General features: G+C 47.8%; 1 protein-coding gene across 1 annotated transcript in view; it reads left to right on the forward strand.

Annotated features, from left to right (window-relative positions):
* The first annotated feature begins 10,142 nt into the window (after positions 1-10,142).
* SCPEP1 (serine carboxypeptidase 1) overlaps positions 10,143-20,292 on the forward strand; it is a 682,231-nt gene continuing 672,081 nt past the window's right edge. Inside the window, exon 1 of the mRNA XM_069654950.1 lies at positions 10,143-10,239. Within this exon, the coding sequence (XP_069511051.1) occupies positions 10,194-10,239 (46 nt within the window). The 5' untranslated portion in view covers positions 10,143-10,193. The remainder of the gene's footprint in view (positions 10,240-20,292) is intronic.

Here is a 20,292-nt window from a genome sequence, read left to right on the forward strand (position 1 = left end):
GCAATCAATGTCGAGAGGGTTAGCTCACAAAACAAGAGGATGGCACTGCCTCCCAGGACCGTCCCCTTGATGGGGGAAAGGCTAAGGTCCTTAGCGCCTCATGAAGGCAAGTAGGGTCCTCCAAATTATCTGTCACAGATACAAGGACCATGCAGTAGCGAAGATATATACTAAGAAAACAGGCTATGAGGAACAGACCAGAACTGTGGGTACTCCCCCTAATCTGCGCACCTGCCCCTTCAGGGGAGGAGAACCTAAGGGAAGTAAATGGACTGAGTTGTCCTGAACCTACCTAATGGAAAAAGAGAGGGGTAACTAAGCAGACATTTCTTTTCCCCCGTAAAGGGACATGAAATATCATGCTAGTACAGGATTGTGCCTGCATGATGGCTGGATAGGAAGGCCCAAGCCCCCTCTAGGTCATTTAACGACCACCTCCACCAACCCCTGTCTTTTTCTTTGATGGATAAAATGAGAAAATAAATAAAACAAAATCATTCTTTTAACAAAAAGGGAACCGTTACTGCTTCACACACAGGTTAACCATTGCTGTAACAAAGGAATACGCGAGCAAGCGCACCACAAGCTGCTCACCCTAGCAGGGTATGGAAACCAGCAGCATGCCAGGGAACAACCCTTGCATCCAAAATCAGGTGAAACCTGAAGCCGAGCAGGTAGCAGCACTCATAAGACATGGGCCGAAATTCTGACGCAATATACCTTTATTGCCAAAATAGTGAGAGACACCTTGTATTTCTTGTATTTTATTTCTAAAATGTAAAGGAGATGATACATGGCGCTGCCTTCAGCTGCGCATCAGTAAGCAAAACTGTAGCCAGGGCGCGCGTGGGGATTGAAGTGGGTGGCTCATATGTGGAAAACCTGCACTTTTCCCATAAGGTGTCCTTGAAAGGGAAACTTTCTTACATCACCTTGGGTATGAATTAAATAATTTAGCATTCAAAATCCAACACTTATATAGTGCTACGAACCCACAGGTATGAAAGCGTTGCTCAACCCTACCCCTGGGCCTGGGGCAGCGTATAAGAAGGGAAAACTCCCATCACACTTGAACCTCATTGGGTTTAAATTGAATAATTTAGCATTCATAATTAGACCTTTATAAATATATATATATGTATATATATATATATATTTCTGAGGCTTGTGGAATCTGCTTAGATCACATGCTGTGCATAGGCCGACATCTAGTGGAAGCTGCGGAGTATTACAGTTTGTTTTTCGAAGTCGAAAAATGGGCGTCGACACAGGGCGTGCCAGTAATACTATCCCTAGTGTGACGTCCCCTGTACCCATGATCCCTCACGCGTCTAGGATCCCCAGATTGTTTTTTTCCGCCATTCTGGTCGGAAGCACTTCATCGGAGTTCCCTGGCTTTGCCATATTTTCACTCTAAACTAATTCTAATTTGCCCCGTTTGGCCAACCTTTCGTCGATCAACATCTCGACGCCGAACCGGGGAGGAGATCAACGTCGAATACCCGACGGATTGGGCCTTGAGGCTTCCGCCTCGGCTCGGGCCTGGGCCGCTGGCCTCGGCCCTACAAGTAGGGAGAGTGGGGGTGGTACACTTCCACACTCGACACCTTATTACCTACACACACTTGCCCGCTGCCCACAGGCGCGTATGGAGGGTACGCCCTTTTAGTTTTGCCCCAAGTGTAATAAGAAATACCCTTGGGTAGATAAGCACGCTACGTGCAACCTTTGCCTACCCAGAGACCACCCCGAGACGGGTTGCAGGGCCTGTAGCAGGTTTAAGGCAAAAACTCTTAAGGACCGCTCCACCAAGCGTTGGGCCCACCACGCCAAGCTAGCAGCTATGGAGGCGGAGGGTACCTTCAGCGACGGCAGCGACGCCGAACTTTCGGACGGCGAGGGCACCAAGGCGTCGAAGGACAGCCGAACGCACGTCCCCGGCCTCGGAAGGTCGTCCGTCCCGGCGACTATGGGGAAGTCCCCCGGCGACAAAGGCGTTACACATACACACGCTAAACACAAAAAATCCACCCGAGATTCGACGTCGTCGAAACCTCGGAAAGAGGCACAGAAGGAGCGGTCCGAAAGGACGTCCTCTGGGCGGTCCCGGTCGAGGTCGCCGCACGACGTCAGGCAAGCCTCCACACTTGCACAGAGTGCCTCGACCATTAATATCCCGGAAGATCAATCGTCCGGAGACGAACACGACTTCCACCCCCAGACTGCACCCCAGGAAAAGGGTACATCACTTGGGAGTAAAGAGGGGCCAGTTTCGAAGGCTAGTTCGAAAGACAGGGATTCCACCTCCGATCCTCGACGCCAGGCGTCGAAAGATAAGGGAAAGGGGAAACACACTTCCACCCACGGGGAAGGGGGTAAACCGCAAAGGAAACAACCCTTACAGTCCTCCACTACAAAAGAACTGACCAAGTCTTCTCAGGGCCAATCCATAGAAAGTCCCAGCAAGGTCACCCCAAGCTCAAAACTCTGGTCATGCGAGGACATTGACAGAGTAATGTCAAGGATGTCTTCCTTGGCGAATTTTTTCGAAAGACACCCTGAACAACTCCTAGCTTTAAACCCTCAGGAAGATTCTCCCTCAGGGTCAAGGGACCCTATCCCCTCAAATAAAAGACCCCGGGTCGAGACACCATTTAGGCCTTTAGACCCCATCGAGGTCTTACCCTATTCTTACCTCTTCCCTACAGACCAAGGAAACTCTTCCCTTATAGAAGGTCAGGAAATTGACACGCCAGAAGATCCTGCAGGATCAGATTATTACGGCGAAGACGAAGACGAGGATGAGCCAGAAAATAGCCCAGATATTTTCAGAATGGACTCACCAGTCGAAAGGGAAGCCCCAGTGTCTGACTCCCCAATAGATAATCAGCCCCTCCTGAATGAACTGCTCTTTCGGGCAGCTAACCACTTCCACATAGACACACAAGGTGTCCAGGAAGAAAGGGACTTTGCGGAAGAACTAATAGGGGAAAGGAAGCCAGTAGCCCAGACCATTCCCATCCTAAAATCTGTTCAACGCAGAATAGCACCATCCCTTGTCAACCCAAACCTGACAAGACCTGTAAATCCGAGAGTGGAGAAGCTGTTTAAAGCAGCCCAGTCGGACCCCCTATAAATTAGAGGTCAACTTAAGCCAGACTCTCTAGTAGTAACCAACACCCGCAAAAGAGCTGGTACACCATTATCTTCCTCTGAGGCTCCCCCCGACAAAGAAAGTAAAAAACTTTATGGTTTTGGCAGGAAAGTAGCTTCCACGGCAGCCTACCAAGCCAGAATCGCGAATTCCACCACACTGTTGGCTAGCTACAACTGTCACCAGTGGGAAGAAGTGGCAGCATTAATAGACTCTGCTCCCGAACCCCTTAAAAGCCAGCTAGCTCGCATTTGTGCGGAAGGAAGGAACGTGTCAGGCTGCACTGTAAAAGCAACTCTGGACGCCGCTGACAATGCGGGTAGACTTATAGCAGAGGGGACTGTCATCAAAAGGCATGCTTGGTTGAGGCAGTCGGGATTCAAAGCAGAAACACAAGCTGCGCTCTTAGACAAACCAGTGGAAAGTGATCTCCTGTTTGGGAAGGCAGTCGAGGACGCTCTAAAAAACGCTAAGGAAGAATTCGACACCCTCAAATCCCTTGGCCAGTTAACTACCAAACCACCTAACCAAAGAGGGAATGGCAATTTTCGTCGCCCCCGCGGCCAAAATTCCAATAGAGGAAATAGCTACTCCCACACCCAGGGTACACAGTGGAACACCAGCTCACAACAGTCTACCCAAGCGTATGGTAGGGGTAGTAAAAGAGGACGTGGTAGAGGCAGAGACAGCCCCAGTAAAGGAGGAGGCACGCCTCCACCAAAGCAGTGACGCTCAGTTCAGGGTCCCTTCCCATGCAACCCCAGTAGGGGGACGAATATTAAGTTTCACCCAGGCATGGGAAGGGATAACATCCGACAGATGGGTGCTGTCAACAGTATCCAATGGGTACTGCATAGAACTACTGCAACGTCCCCTAAACCATCCTCCAAGACAAAAAGTCCACTCTTTACAACATCAGAAGATCCTCCTCGAGGAGATCGCCATTCTGCTAGAAAAGGACGCGATAGAACTCGTCCCGGGACACCAGGTAAACAAGGGTATCTATTCAACTTACTTCCTTGTGCCAAAGAAAGATTTAACAATGCGCCCAGTTTTAGACTTACGGCCTGCCAACAAGTATGTCAAGCCCCAAAAATTCCGTATGACCACACTACAAGAGGTAATCCCACTCCTAAAAAAGGGGGATTACATGGCAACCTTGGATATGAAAGATGCCTATTTTCATATTTCCATGCTCCCGGCGCACAGAAAATACTTGCGCTTCAAGGTGGACAGTCGCCACTACCAATTCAAGGTACTGCCCTTCGGGATAGCTTCTGCACCAAGGGTATTCACCAAGGTACTGGCGGTGGCAGCTGCACACCTACGCAGGGAGGCAATCCCAGTGTACCCTTATCTGGACGACTGGCTCATAACGGGGGAAACCCCAGGAATCTGCAGGTCAAACATTCAGAGGACCATCGACCTCCTCCACGAATTAGGCTTCTCCATCAACGAGAAAAAGTCAAGTCTGGTGCCAAGCACCTCAAAACAGTTTCTAGGAGCTATCCTAGATACTCAGAAAGGATTGACCTTCCCTTCGGAAGAAAGAATTCGGAACATACTTCTGCAAATTCCGCATTATCAGTCAGGTCAACAGATAACAGTACGCAAAGCTATGCGGTTACTCGGCATGATGGCGTCATGCATTTACCTGGTCCCCCACGCGCGTCTGCGCATGCGTCCCATGCAGGAATGGTTGGCGAAACAGTGGTCTCAGGCAAGTGGTCAGTGGGACGATCTAGTGGTCGTTTCGCCAACACTTGTACAGAACCTACACTGGTGGACAAGAGAGAATCTCGCAAAGGGGAAACCCTTTTACGATCCCGAAGTACAGGCAGTGGTAACTACAGATGCATGCCTGACGGGGTGGGGAGCTCACCATCTCCACCACACAGCTCAGGGTCTCTGGTCTCACTCAGTAGCCAAGAACCACATCAATCTGCTAGAGCTTCTGGCAGTATTCCGAGCGCTGCAGGCGTTCGAGCCCCATCTACTAAACTTGTCGGTGCAGATCAGGACGGACAGCACGACAGCCATGTTCTATCTGAACAAGCAAGGAGGGACTCGTTCGCCAAATCTGTCCAAGCTTGCCCAGAAAATATGGAGATGGGCACTCAGACGGAACATCTTCCTGTCATCGCAACATGTTCCAGGGGAGCTCAATTCCCTAGCGGATGCTCTAAGCAGAGACTCCCTCCCAGAAGAACACGAATGGGTCCTTCACAGAGACGTAGTAGAAGATCTCTTCTCTCAGTGGGGTTTCCCCACTATAGACCTATTCGCCACAAGCGAAAACAAACAATGCCCAGGATTTGCATCCAGGTTCCCACAACCGGACTCCCAGGGGAATGCCCTGTGGATGAACTGGTCAGGGATGTTTGCGTACGCTTTCCCACCAACTCCTCTCATCAGGAAGGTGGTGTACAAGATGAACAAGGAATCGATGACGCTCATCCTAGTTGCTCCCATGTGGGCGAGACAACCATGGTTTCCACACCTACGCAGGATGGCGGTATGCGAGCCCATCAGACTCCCAGCCTGGTACAACCTTCTGTCCCAGCAACAAGGTCAAACAGTGCATCAGGAACCCAACTCTATGAACCTAGCAGCATGGCTCCTGAAGTCATAGAGTTTGGACATCTCAAATTACCACAGAGGTGTATGGACATTCTAAAAGAGTCTAGGAAACCAAATACAAGGCACTGTTACTTTGACAAGTGGAAAAGATTCGTTATCTGGTGCCAGAGTAAACAAATCAACCCGGTTGATTGCACTCCTTCCAACGTTGTAACATACATGCTCCACCTGCTGGATGCAGGGTTGGTTTTTAACTCTCTGAAAGTACACCTGGCAGCCCTCTCAGCCTACACCACATCCCATAACAAGGTTTCGTGGTGGAAAGTACCAGTGGTTAAAGCCTTCATGGAAGGAGTAAAGAGACTTCACCCTCCTATCTCGAACCCACCGCCAGGATGGGATCTCAATGTGGTGCTATCTAAGCTCATGGGGCCCCCCTTCGAACCCATGCATAAAAGTAGTCTCAAACACCTGATTTATAAAACGGCCTTCTTAGTAGCCATTACCTCCATAAGAAGGGTCAGTGAAATTCAGGCTCTGTCAGTGCAAGATCCTTTCTTTACTATCCACAAGGACAAACTGGTTTTACGCACACACCCTAGATTCTCACCAAAATTCATATCCAAGTTCCATGTAAACCAGTCCATCGAGCTTCCGGCTTTCTTCCAAAACCCACAAAGCTCAGCTGAGGTGAAACTACACACCCTAGATGTGCGTAGGGCGGTCTTATACTATGTAAATAAAACCAGACCGCTAAGGAAAACAGATCAACTGTTTGTCTCCGTAGCTACAGGCAGAGAGGGGGATCGCGTCTCTAAGGGCGCTATCTCAAAGTGGATTATCAACTGTATACAGCTGTGTTACTCTCTTTCTGAAAAAACTCTGCCTTTTACGCCAAGGGCCCACTCTACCAGAGGCATTGGGGCCACTCTGGCTTTCATTGCAAATGTTCCCCTTGACACCATTTGCAAAGCAGCTACTTGGAGCTCTATTCACACTTTTACTCAGCATTACTGCATTGACACTCATTCCAAGGCAGATACACAAGTGGGACAAGCGGTTCTAAGACACCTGTTTGCTCATGACCCTTCTCACATCCCACCTCCTTCTTCTGGTACTGCTCGCTAATCTATGCACAGCATGTGATCTAAGCAGATTCCACAAGCCTCAGAAGGGATACATTACTCACCGTAATCGTATTTCTGATGCTTGTATCTGCTTAGATTCACATGCGACCCACCCTTCCTCCCCTCCGAGAGAAGGCGCATGGTTGCTTGTAGTCTTACCTTTCTGTCTATCTGCTTGGACTATCTGTACTCACGCTACTCCTCATGCTACCTCATGTCAGGAAAAACACAATCTGGGGATCCTAGACGCGTGAGGGATCATGGGTACAGGGGACGTCACACTAGGGATAGTATTACTGGCACGCCCTGTGTCGACGCCCATTTTTCGACTTCGAAAAACAAACTGTAATACTCCGCAGCTTCCACTAGATGTCGGCCTATGCACAGCATGTGAATCTAAGCAGATACAAGCATCAGAAATACGATTACGGTGAGTAATGTATCCCATATATATATATATATATATAGCGCTACGAACCCGCAGGTATTTGAGCGCTGCTCAAACCTACCCCTGGGCCTGGGGCAGCATATAAGGGAAAATTCCCATCACTAGCCCCCTCCCACGCGACGGGAGTAAAGCCAAGCTTTCCACGCCCGTGCGCGAGGTAACTGGGGAGGGAGAGAGGGGCCGGCCGGCAGATAGCCAGCAATCATGACCATTAAGTAGATTTCCCTCCGCGCGACGGGCCTGAAGCGAAAGCTTCCAAAAGGGGCCTTGCGACGGAGGGAAGCATAAACATGAGCCTGTGCGCGTGAGTTCTGAAGCAAATGCTTCAAAAGACTCGCGCGTCACAGCTGACCACCTCCATAAAAAAAATACAGTCATAACCGTCGCGTGGCAGGCCTGAAGCAAACGCTTCTAAAGGGGGCCCGCCCGCGACGGAACACAACCAGAACCTGTGCGGAGCTCGCACTAATTGCATGAAGAAAACAAACACAGAACACGGTGCTGCCAGGCGCCCTCAAACCCACGCGTGCCGTACCTGAAGCTAGAGCTTCAAACAGGCCTGCATGCGTTAGATAAACAGAAGAAAAACCTTCAATAGAAGCGGAATGTTCGCTCCCCAAAGGAAATGCCATAAACAAGGTGCCGGTCGTACGTGACCCATTAAGACCAATAAAACACAGTAACATTTAACATAAGGAAAACACCTTTTCCCAAGTAGGAAGCAGTAAGCCTTACTGTAAAGTAAACACTGTCATATAACTTAAATATATAGTATGCATATGCCAACTACTGACTAGCATGTAAGGCACAACAAAAAGGTGTGACTTAACTGTGGTGTCAGCAGCAAAGAAAGAGGAGTTGGTGTTCGAGTAAAGGACATATATAGAGGAGGGTCCCTGCTCATTGGTCCCCTGCAGGGCATGACCTGTCCTCCATGATGGTTTGGGGAGGTCCCCATGCATTGACATTGAACTCTATCTAGTTCTGTTGTTGAAACTTTTTTGTTTGTAAAAGTTTATTCTTTGCTGCTGTGGTTTTAGAGTAAAGATTGAAATGCATAATATGAAGTCATGCCATAGAATTATAGTTCCTTCAGCATCAAGGACACCGTCATTAAACTATCGGCTGTAGTCAAAACCCTTGGAGTCTACCTGGACTCCACCTTATCAATGGATAGGCAAGTCAGCGCCATCTCATCAGCAGCAACACTCACATCAAAAATCATAAATGCAGTGAAACCGTACCTATCTCCAAAGAACTGCCTCAACATCGCAAGAGCCACTATTGATGCAGAGCTCGACTACTGTAACATCCTACTCCTAGGTACTTCCAATAATAACATCAACAGATTGCAAATTGCACAAAACAGTGCCCTCAGAGCTCCACTCAGCATACCCAGGAGAGAGCACATCTCCCAGGCACAGAAAGATGCCCATTGGCTTCCGGTCAAAGAGCGTATAACATTCAAAGCCCTCACAATCACACACAGATGCCTTGCCCAGATGGCCCCAGCATACTTAACAGAGAGAATACACCAATCACCAGCCCATAGACCAAAATGTGACCAATACTCACACCAACTGTCAATCCCAGCCTTCAACAGAGCTAAAGCAGGCGGATATAGCTTTGAAGTACTAGCCCCCAAAGCCTGGAACTCACTTCCGCTCAGTTTAAGAAAGGAAGAATCCCTTGCAACATTCAGAAAAGTTCTAAAAACAAAGCTGGTCAACTAAACCGTCTCCTTTCCTGCATTGCCACCAACATTGTTCCTCTGTAACCTCGGAACTCCTCTCTACAATGTCATCTAATGTCTTTATCTGCTTCTTTAACCAATGTATAACCTGCACTAAGTGAATATTCTGTAACAGCGCCACAATGCCTCCAGGCCGCTGGATGCTTTATAAATCCAAATAAATAAATAAATAAATGTCCTGTCATTTCATTGGGTCAAATTGATGTGACATAATTTCCTGCCATGTCATTATGCCAATTACTATTTTTTAAGATTCCTACCGATTTTTGGTTACAGAATATTGGCATGTTTGGGAACAATGCCATACCTCTCAACTCGCACGCTTTTGGCGGGTGTCACCCGCCACTTAGGCAGCTCTCTCACCCACCAAGCCCCCTACACGCCCATAGGAATCAATGGGCTCTCAACCGCCAAAAGTAAAATGTGGTGTTTTCACCCGCCAAAGGGCCATGAAAGGTTGAGAGCTATGACAATGCATCACAGCTCTAAAGTTTCCTGAGACCATGCATTAGACCTTACCTCTCAACTCACACACTGTTGGTGGGTGTCACGTGCTACTTAGGCAGCTCTCTCACCAGCTAACCTACCTGCACACCCATAGAAATCAATGGGCTTTCACCCGCCAAATGCAAAATAAGGTGTTTTCACCTGCCTAAGGGCCATGAAAGGTTAAGAGCTGTGCATCCAGACCTATTTTTTGACCTTTGGATTCTGGCACTTGTAGTTTTTTCTTGAATATTAATGTAGCACTACTACACGCAGGATTGACTGGCCTTCTCAAGTGTTTGTATTTTCTTTGTAATAGGTTTAAAAATAAGTTGAACGTTTTTAAATGTCTAAATATTTAGTACAATGAACGATAATATAATATTTCATTTACTTTATTGAAACGTTCTGATAATAAAACTTGTCAACTTGCACTCTTCATCATGTAGAAATGAAAGTATTCTTCACAACTTTAATATAGCCGCTGCCTCGAACTTTAAATATCCGTATATTCTAAAACATGCGATAGTGAGGCTTGACACGCAGCGTTTCGCAAGGTCTCTAAAAGAGCCCCTGTCAAGTGGTTGGAGTCAGGTGACAGAGGGCTGGCAGGAGTCACATGACAGGCTGTCGGTAGCTGAAGACATGGGATCCCTTGTGTTGCTGCTCTCTCTTGCTACTGTTTCCGCAGGTATGGTTGCACTATTGACGGGACGCGTATTAAAGGCAGATAGCAGTGTGTGTTTGTTGATTTTTCTTGAGTCTTTGTCCAGGTTTTCAAGAGCCACTGCACAAGCGTACCTGTGAGTAGATTACCATTCTTCAATTATTTATATTCCCCACGGTCACAGCAGTTTCCAGGAAATTTGGTGCCCATTGCAGACGGCGACAATGTGCCCCCTCCTCCCAGCGTGTAAGTCTCACTGCTATGACGCGGACTTCATAACGCAGTTCAAGCACTCCCCAAGGAAATCACTGCAGTTAGAGCACTCCGCAAGGTAATGCTCAAGATCAGTGTGCCCCTCTTACTTCAGGCTTGCTGGGACTTGTAGTTTCTTTTTCACATTTTAAATATGGGCGTACTAGTCATGGCATGCATTTGGGAAAACCAGGCGTGGCTTGCGTATCATGCACGGAACTGGGAAACTTTAAAGCTATGTGTTATGCCTGGTCTTGGGTGATAGCATGGTTCTGAATGGAATGTGAGTGCTTGAATGTTTATTGATGTCCTGGGGGGTGGAGCATTTTATTTATTTCAGTTGGGGCCAGCTATACATGATAGACCGGTGGATGTCTTCCTGTCTACCTGCAACTTAAACCTGCAAAATTACCATCTTTATTGTTATTAATTACTCGCCGAAATAAAGCGCTGTGATTACCATAAGATCTTGTAACTCTCTCATTCAACCAACTATGGTCAGATTTAACACTATGTTATGGAGAATACTGCAATCCATTACATCGCACATGAGTATCGCTTTTTTTTGTAGTGCAGGAGAATTTATTGTGGCCTGGGACAACTGCTATTTATTTTATTTATTTTAGTATTTGTATAGCGCGCTGCAACCCATGGGCATAGTGGCGCTGAGAAGAATATGTATGCAGGCTTGCTTAAGGGTTACCAGATAGCGGCCCAGTACAGTGAATAAAACAGTTACATCCATTACAGAAGGTTACAAGTTGGGTGCAATAAGCAGAGATGGCCATAAACTGAGGCGATTGGGGGGGAGGCAAGTTAGGCAAAAAGCTCAGTCTTCAAGGCTTTACGGAAGGTTGTGTGTGATTCGATCATCCTGAGTTGGGCAGGGAGGGTGTTCCAGTGAGTTGCAGCCAAGGTAGGGAAACTAGAGCCAGCGGCTCTAACTCTTCGAGTATGAGGAACCAGGAGGCGATTGGCATACGCAGACCTGGCTGGTCTGGAGGGTGTTTTTTTGGTGATCCTCTGAGCTAAGTAGGTTGGTGCCAATCCATGGATGCATTTGTGTGCAATGGCCAGTGTTTTGAAGAGGATCCTTTCTTTGACGGGCAGCCAGTGGACCTGCATTCTCACCCCGGAGATGTGCTCCCTGCGATCTGTACCAGTTGCGGCCCTCAAGGCATTGTTCTGAGCAACTTGAAGTTTTGACAGGTTCTTTTGGGAGGTGCCGGCATAGAGTACGTTACAGTAGTCTAGCCTAGATCCTATAATGGCCCTTGCAATGGTGATGCAGTTGTCTTGTGACAAGAATGGCCGCACTGCATTGATTTGTTTGGAGTGGTAGGCAGCTGAGGAAGCAATGGCATTAACCTCTCTGTCCATGGTCATGCTAGGTTCCAGGTATATGCCTAGAGTCTTGATGGCTTGGGACACGGTAATGGGGATGTTGTCTATTGTAAATGCGCTGTACTGCGCACCGAGTTTACTGAGTGTGGCTGTGGATCCAATTAGCAAGAGTTCTGTTTTCTCGCTATTTAGGCATAGCCAGTTTTTAGCCATCCAGGCCTGGATTGTGGAGTAGATGCGGTTGAGAGTATTTGTGTCTGTATGGTAGTCACCACTCAGAGGGATGAGCGCCTGTGTGTTATCAGCATAGTTGGTATATGCGATGGCCATGGCGTCAAGAAGTTTGAACAGTGGCCTAGTGAAGAGGTTGTAGAGAGTTGTAGATATGCAGGACCCTTGAGGGACACTGCATTTGATAGGGCTGGGGGCAGCATTAGAGTCGTCGGAGAACACCTTCATCACTCTCTCCTTGAGGAAGGATGATATCCATTTGCAGGCTTTCGGGGAGAAGTTGGCAGTGGAGGACAGGTGATGACATAGGGTCTTGTGATCTACCAAATCGAAAGCGCCAGACGGGTCTAGCAAGAGGAGGAGAGCAGGCCTGCCGGCATCTCTTAGATCATCAATTTGATTTTTGAGATCCAGTAGGGCGGATTCTGTGCCGTGCCGTGCCGTGGCCTGAAGCCAGAATGGCGCAGCCCTAGGAGTTGGTTTTCTTCCAAGAATTTTTGAACTTGCAGGTAGGCTGCTTTATCAATAATCTTTAGCAAGAAGGGGACAGTGGTGATTGGTCTGTAGTTCCCTGGAACCATTGGATCAAGGGATGCTTTCTTTAGGAGTGGGTGGACCCAGGCCTCCTTCAGGGAGGATGGTACCTGAGCTGAGCTGAAGGATGAGTTAATGAAGGCGGTAATGAAGGGAGCCAAGGAGTGGGCGCATTCTTTAATGATGTGTGCTGGGAAAACATCCCCTTTGCAGTTGGAAGGCTTAATGGATTTGATGAGGTTTATAACTTCTGCTTCAGTCAGGTTAGAGAAGTCAAAAGTGGGTAGCTCCTCTGCTGCGGTGGGTGGAGGGGGAGGGGGCTGTGTTTCTAAGATAGATAGTAAAGCTTGTTGGTGCGCTATAATTTTAGCGTGCAGCGTGTCGAGCTTGTCTAGCATGGCGGTTTGAATAGTGTTGCACCAAGACTCATCCTTGATGGTGGTTGAAGGATGGGTGGTAGGAGTCTCAAGTTCCCTGAAGATTGCAAAGATCTCTTCGGTCCCAGATTTGGCATTGTCGATCCTAGTGTTGAAGGATGCAGCTTTAGCCTGAGTGATGGCTCTTTTGTACTGTTTAGAACAGTTTTTGAAAGCTAATTTGGTTGTTTCATAAGGGTTTTTATCAACCAGAAGCTGGTTGGTATCGATGCGTTTAGTGTGCTCTACATAAATTCCATTGCTGTCTCCAGTGCCACATATAGACCTAATCTAAAAGCAATTCAGAACTCCACATAACGAGCCTCTTTAATGAGAGCATTAATAATCGGATATGGCGGAGTTCCAAAACTTACCTAGGCCACCACTAGGGTTGCAAATCCCACCCACTTCCGCCATTTTGCATGCAGAGTGAAATTGTCAATTTTACTATTTTCCAGCCCGAAATTGTGTTTTATCACGATTTTGCATTTAGATATGCACAAGTTCAGCCAAACAGAGCGCCCCAAAACATTAGGGCCCTCTAGTTGGCCAACATGTCACAAGCCTAAGACAAAATCAATAAAAATGTAAAATTCCACCAAACCAATGGTTTAACAGGCTGAGCCAGTGAAGCAAAATATCGGCAGAATGTTGCATGTTTCGTTTTGCTGTCTTGTAACTTCCTCCACCCATAACCACCAAGCAGCTAAAATGCATCATATCTAGGAAAAGATCCAGTCTCATGTTGGTATTATTATGTGCCGTATTAGATCCAGACTGAGCGTATTCACTGGATATTACACTGTTATGAGACCATGCAGCCGGCTCCATTGAAAGAGGTAATGCAGTGAAAAAAGGCACTTCATTTCTGCAACAAATCCATTATCCAAAGGATGCCTTATGCCATAAACGGTGCTGGACTTAGTTCAGGTGGCCCATCTCCTTCTCCTATTCTCCTGCAAGCATCTCACTGGTCTCTTGTCTCCCTATTCATTCCGCCTGCCTTTCTAGCCTTTTCATTTTACTTTCTTTCCCTGGCTCAATCTCGCATTTGCATGTATCTTTTACTACTAACCTTTTCATCCCGCACTGCCTCGCCCCCGAACACTTCCTCTCCTCCTTCCATCTTCTTCCCTGTTACACATACAGTTAGTCTCTCTAACCATCTTGTCTCTTGCATAACCATCTACATCACTATCACCAAGTTTTCCCTTTCACCCACTACTCTCATAATTTGTCACTGGCTCTCTCGACTACCTCTCCCAGTTTACCCATCAGCGTTGGCTCTCGCTTCCATCTATGCCTCTTTCCTGTCCAGTGTTCTTTACACCGCCAAAACCTGTGTCCTTGTCGCTGCTCTTTCTCTCCCATTCCACCTTTTAGCTCCTCCGCCACTGTATGCGCCTTTCTCTTGGATTCATCTCATTCATTTGCACCTACATCTCTTTATCACTTGTAGTCAACATCTCATCACCCACTTCTCTGTTCAGGTCTTTCTGACGCCCCCTCCAATCTGCCTAAAGCTATCAACCTTATTTTGGTTTCGCTCTGACCCCATCTCACTCATTGTAATACTCGCCTAATTTCTTCCTAGTTTTAGTATCTTCCCCGGCCCCAAGCGATCACCATCTTTCCTGTTTCCTGTTTTTTCTTTCTGCTTCAATCTTATTTGCCAGTACATTACTGAGTAGGATTAAAATGGGTAATAACACCCACTTTGTTGTGCTTACAAACAGGAAGACTTCATCATGAAGAGCTATATAAATAAGTGATTTAATAAAATGTGATTATCGGTGGCTATAAATAACAAAATAAATGTTTTTTTATGTATAGCTCTTGCTACCATGGTTTTTGCAGGGTACATGGCACGTACTGCTATTATATAATGAAATGGTGTATACAGCAGGTGAAACCTACAACAAAAGTAAACTCTTGACTCGATCCACTATGTGACCAGGTAAACTATTGGTAAGTGAGCATTTGGTGTGATTGTACCTGCAATAGTATGTACAAAAAAAGACGAGAGGCAAATGAAGGCCAAATCTTTGCGTGGATTAATTATTATATATTATGGCAAATAACATTACATCTTTGTCCATCCTCCAGGTTCACAAGCATATTGAAAGCTACTTTCAACATTTCAAAAGTTGAAAAGTGCCCCAGCCCATGTACAATACTTACATGAAAAAGACCAATCGTTTCCACCATATTATATAATCTTTTAACAATATCCTAAAAGGCCAGATGCAGGTTTGTCCGATGCAGTAGCTTTGCCTATTGTCACCGCTAGAGGGAGTTGTTGCCTTTAGCGATATGTAAGGCTGAATATTTCTCTCCTCACGCCCTTTGTCCTTGTGCATGGGCTTTCACACTTGTTTATGAGTAAACTGACATTTCAGCATGATTTTCAATGTTGCCCGTATTTTAAATCTTGCCCTTTTGTAGTCCAGGGGTTAATGCATGAACTGAAAACGTTGTGAGCAACAGACCTGCAAACATTCTTGCCTTCTGTTCGCATCATAAGTAAAGCAACATGATCTATAGGAAGACCATTGGAAGTTATGTTTTGCCGCGACTACGGGAGAGAGGTTGAAGGAGAGAGTGATTTATCGGGTGCTGATTGGTGTAGATTTTTGTGACACGGGAGCTGCTGAGTTTCGGCCCACAGCGTGCACCTGTTTCCTTTGTTTACAACGTGTGCAAGTCTGCACAAAGTTTTGGTAACTGCGTTTCACGTTTTTCGATGTAACGGTGTGTCCCTTTACTACATTTCAATTTGGGGAGGTTCCGGTTCAGACTGAAATAAATGATACGTTGGGTGAATTTGGTCACGTAAACTGCCTTCTCTGCTAACTGGGGATTACATCGTTCCCAACTTCCCCAATTCCATGTGGGTTTCTTCGAGCCAGTACTGGTTTTTGTTTGTGCACTGCATGCTGGGACTTGTAGCCGCCCCCCTTTATAATGGTGGGGGGGGGGGGACCAAACAAGTTCCAGTATGCAAAGCAAAAACCAGGACTGGTTCGAAGAGACCTGCATAGCACTGGGAACATTGGCAGCTATGAGGTTACGTGCCAGTAATCTCCATTAGTCTATTCCAACGATTCCTCGTCACAAAACTTACTTGTTAGGAGACCAACCTCCTCCAGGAACCCCTATTCCATTATTATACCTCCCTCCTCTCACCCAGGAGTATAACCCCCGTGAATATAAATAACCTCACTTCAGACAGGATGACCCTCGGTTAATTGGCAAACCATACCCATTCAGCCATGTCGGGAGCCACCCACCCTTTGTTAACCATCAGTGACCATACAATCGGAACATCAAGGGATACCCACCGACAGACCTCCTATGACAAAACCACCCACACCTGCCTGTGTAAGTCATTTCAAGCGGTAGTGCTGAATTAATGTACTGGGTTGAGCCCAGGTAGCTGCCCTGCAAATCTCTTAAATGGACACCAACTGTGCTTCTGTCCAGGAGGCGGCCATGGCCCTTTTGGACTAACCCTGCGAGTGGAAAGTCAATACCTGTGGAGTGGCAGGCAAAGCATAGACTCCCGAAGATATCTACTAACGGTTGGGACTGTTGCTTTATATCCCCGTCATATATCAGCCTTCCTGAAGGCCCGTGAATGCTCCAAATGTATCGGGCCTCCCCTTGTGACATCTAACCTGCTCCAAACCAACTCCTACGGAGACGAAGACTGGAAGGACCACTACTTGGACATGGAATTTAGACTTCAATGTTGGTAGAAATGCCGGGCAACATCTGAGGAAGAGGGCCTCTTCTTGGATTACCAGATACGGGGGTCTACATGTTAAGGCATATATTTCCCCTGGTCGTCTTACTGTAGTTATGGCTACCAAAAAACATGGTTTTAACGGAGTGGAGGCTTTTTGGGGGTGGAGGGGGCACTTAAACCTTTTCAAAAGGAGAGGACTGAAGAGCCTTTAGGACTTATGGAAGTTCCCACGGAGGAGCCCCTAATGCTGACACTGGTCTAGACAGTGAAAAGATCTTCAAGAGCCCACTAGTCCAACTGCAGCCCCCCAAAACCTCAGGCTCCCCAAAGGCTCTTGTTGTTGCCCATTGTGACCTCGGGTTAGACATAGCAAGACCTAAATCTTTCTTGAAGGAATTGCAGGGCAATGGTGGACTCTGATGTACCGTGGGAAAGACCCCTGTTGCAACCTTTCATATTCACCTTCCAAGCACCCCAGCTCTGAACACAGTGCCCCCTAAGCCTGACGGATCAAAGCTGAATGCTTTAGTAGGAAGAAGATGGGCTCTTCCAGAAGTAAAGGGAAACTAGGTGCCGCAGGGCCAAAGGGTACCACTATTTATTTTATTGTTTATTTATATAGTGCTTATATACAGGTGAAGTGCTTCAAGCCGGGAAGGTAACGAGTGAATATAGTAATTATTCTTAGGCCTTGAAGATTCCGAATGATCTAAACGGAAAAACTAGCATACTAGGTGTGACAACATTTCTCCTAGTGCAAGTGCATGAAGTGGCACAGTGGAGACCAATCCAGGAAGAGGGGAGGGGACCGGAACAGACAAACTGGTTCTAGTACATTTGGGTCATGCATGCATAAAGATGGTGGTGCAGGGGGTGGGTAACTAGGATACTAGGACAAATCTTCCATCCAACTCCGATCTTAAGGAGCACTGTTGGGAAAGAGTTTCTTTTTCTGCTTTCCTCCCATAGACTTCTATGGGACACAGTTTCTTTTTGCTTTGTTTGGACTCCTGACCTGAGTTTTTGGTGGTCTGCTTTACTTCCCTTGTCTTTTTGCTAATTTGTTTGGGAATCAGTACTGCACACGTTGTCCTAAAGTGAAATGCGCTTACGATACTTTATATCCTTAACTGTTTCTGTAATGGTGTTTTGGTTATACCTGCAATGTGCAGGTTATTTTTCGACCGTGTTTTAAACATTTTACTTGTGCAATTTTGCATTTACCGCAAAGGTTTACTAAAAGTGGCTAGCACCCTAAGATTGGCGTGCTGCAAGGATTTTGCTTGTTTTATGGTCTTCTCTTCCTGCCTTCTTGGGTCCAGAATCAGCCCTTTGCCTGGGAAAGCAGCAGCTTTCCCGAGTAAAATGGCAGTTTGTCTGTGAACCCAGATGTAGGGGCTGCGACTGTCTGGTCCCAGTATATATCCTGGTGACAATGTATTTTTCTGGGCAGATGTTGTGGCTATCCATGGCCGGATAGCCATCGTAATTTTGAATGGTGCGGATCCTTACCATTGGTGGACCTAGGCGAGCTTCAAGTCCAGATCTTGGATAAAAGGACTCATGCAGACATTCTCCAGATCCTCATTGGAGGCCTGAGGGGGGGCATGGCCTGAGCACGCAATGTGAAGACGTGTGGGGATCGTGCTCCCGTCCTGATCCTTAACAGATCCTTGTAATCTACGGTGAAACCGCAACAAACGAAGATACAAACGAACGTGCCTGCGGGGGAACTGATTCTGTGAGCCAGTCATCAAGAACAAGCAAAAAAGCTGCCTCTGGACCCCCCCAGCAAGCTAACGAAGGTGTGCCCCTCGGACATCCAAAATGGCGGGCGCCGCTGGGACCCAAGAACTCCTATGACACGTAGCCCGACAGCCTCATCCGAAGACTGAGCGGAGTGGCGCCTACAAACACTGGCACAACGAGGCTGCAGCAGAGGAGCGTAGGACTGCCACTCAAAAAGCCGAAATAGGTGACAACGAGCCAAACGAAGCAAGCCTAGGCGAAGGAGGGACGAGATGGAGCGTCGGCTGCACCCGATTGGGGCGCCTCTGCGAGAACTCCCGGGTGCAGCCATCCACGCAGCAGCCGCGTACCAGGGAGAACAGAGGAGAACTGCGCTGGAACCGGGGGCAGGCCGCCAGGCTCCGACGCACACAGCCATCGGTGCGGTGAGCACGGGGGTGCGTGGCGTGACTCCTTAGTGGTGGGCCAGAGCCCCCCCCCCAAACTGGGAGGGAGTGCGGCTGACCCGGCCCTGCACTGAACTGATCACCCCCCCCCACCCGCATGACACCTCAGGAGAGGGGGGGGGGGCACTCAGCAAGGGCACACCACCTGAGGAGATCCCCACCGGGAGCGAAGAGACACCCTTTTCAATACACACGGAAGCACTCCGCTAGCTGGGCATCGTCACAGGTTGGCTACGATGTGACACAGACCCTAAAGAATAACTACGGTGCCAAGACCAACAGGCAGAGCGCAACCCTCGCAACAGCACTGGGGAGCTAAATTAATGGACACACAGTGACACTGAACATTGCCTTTAACTTACCACAGAACGCTGAAAAGAGCACAGAGGTCTGTTCTCCTGCCTCCCGTCCTGGAGGGGCTTGCTAGGTTTGCTTACCCCATTATTGTGGAATTTTTTCCAATGATCTGTGGGCTGTTTTGCATATAAGGATTCCATCCGGTGATCTGAGCCACAGAGAGAGCCTCGGGTGCGCTGAAGCAGCTTCCATCATTTCATCAGATCAAGAGATGTTCTCAACGTAGACCCTCTAAAGTTCTACAATCACCCTTATAAAACATTGCTTGGACTCCGCACAGGCTCTGTGAATACCGGAGGCAGAGGATCACGCAGCACCAACCAACAGTAAATTGGCACTCGGTGCCCACCTGGCAGATCCAATAGAACAGAGGCTCAAGAGACTGTACGGAGGACACTGCCACGCAGGAACCCAACCTTGCAAGCCTCAAATGCTTTTCGCCACCAGATAACACCACCCTGCTTAGTCAAAACATCTCCAGAAGAGCACTGCTTATGTGAGGAACCCACTGCAACCGGGAAAACAGGAAGGTGTTAAACCAAATACAACCTGGGTGGCAATTACGCTAGCATACATATACGCGGGACTGACCTACGAGAGACCTGGTGCGACCTGATGGCCCCCACACAGCCCTGGTCATTGGGATTAGCAATGTCCCCCCTCGCCTCCCCAAAGGAAAGTGCAAAGCCAACATCATGGAATCCTTCGCGGCAGCTCGCCCAAAGGAACAGCGACAAGAGGCCAAGCCAACCGAACCAACCCAAGGTGCCTCTGAGGGGTACACCAAAGAACAGATACTAGAGGCAATATGGGGACTCCGTGTGTTTATTGACACCAAAATAGATGAAGTGAAATCAGACGTACAACTAATGCGTCAAGATATGCGCAATCTCGCAGAACGAGTGACTACAGAGTCGGAACAGCAAGAGATGTCGGCAGTGCTGAAGGAGGTCCGCACCAAGTGGAGGAGCTGGAAAAACGCAACAGAATTCTAGAAGAA

The sequence above is a fragment of the Ambystoma mexicanum genome, chromosome 3q (genome assembly GCF_040938575.1).
Source record: "Ambystoma mexicanum isolate Mex_15411 chromosome 3q, UKY_AmexF1_1, whole genome shotgun sequence".
In the NCBI taxonomy this organism is placed as follows: Eukaryota; Metazoa; Chordata; class Amphibia; order Caudata; family Ambystomatidae; genus Ambystoma; species Ambystoma mexicanum.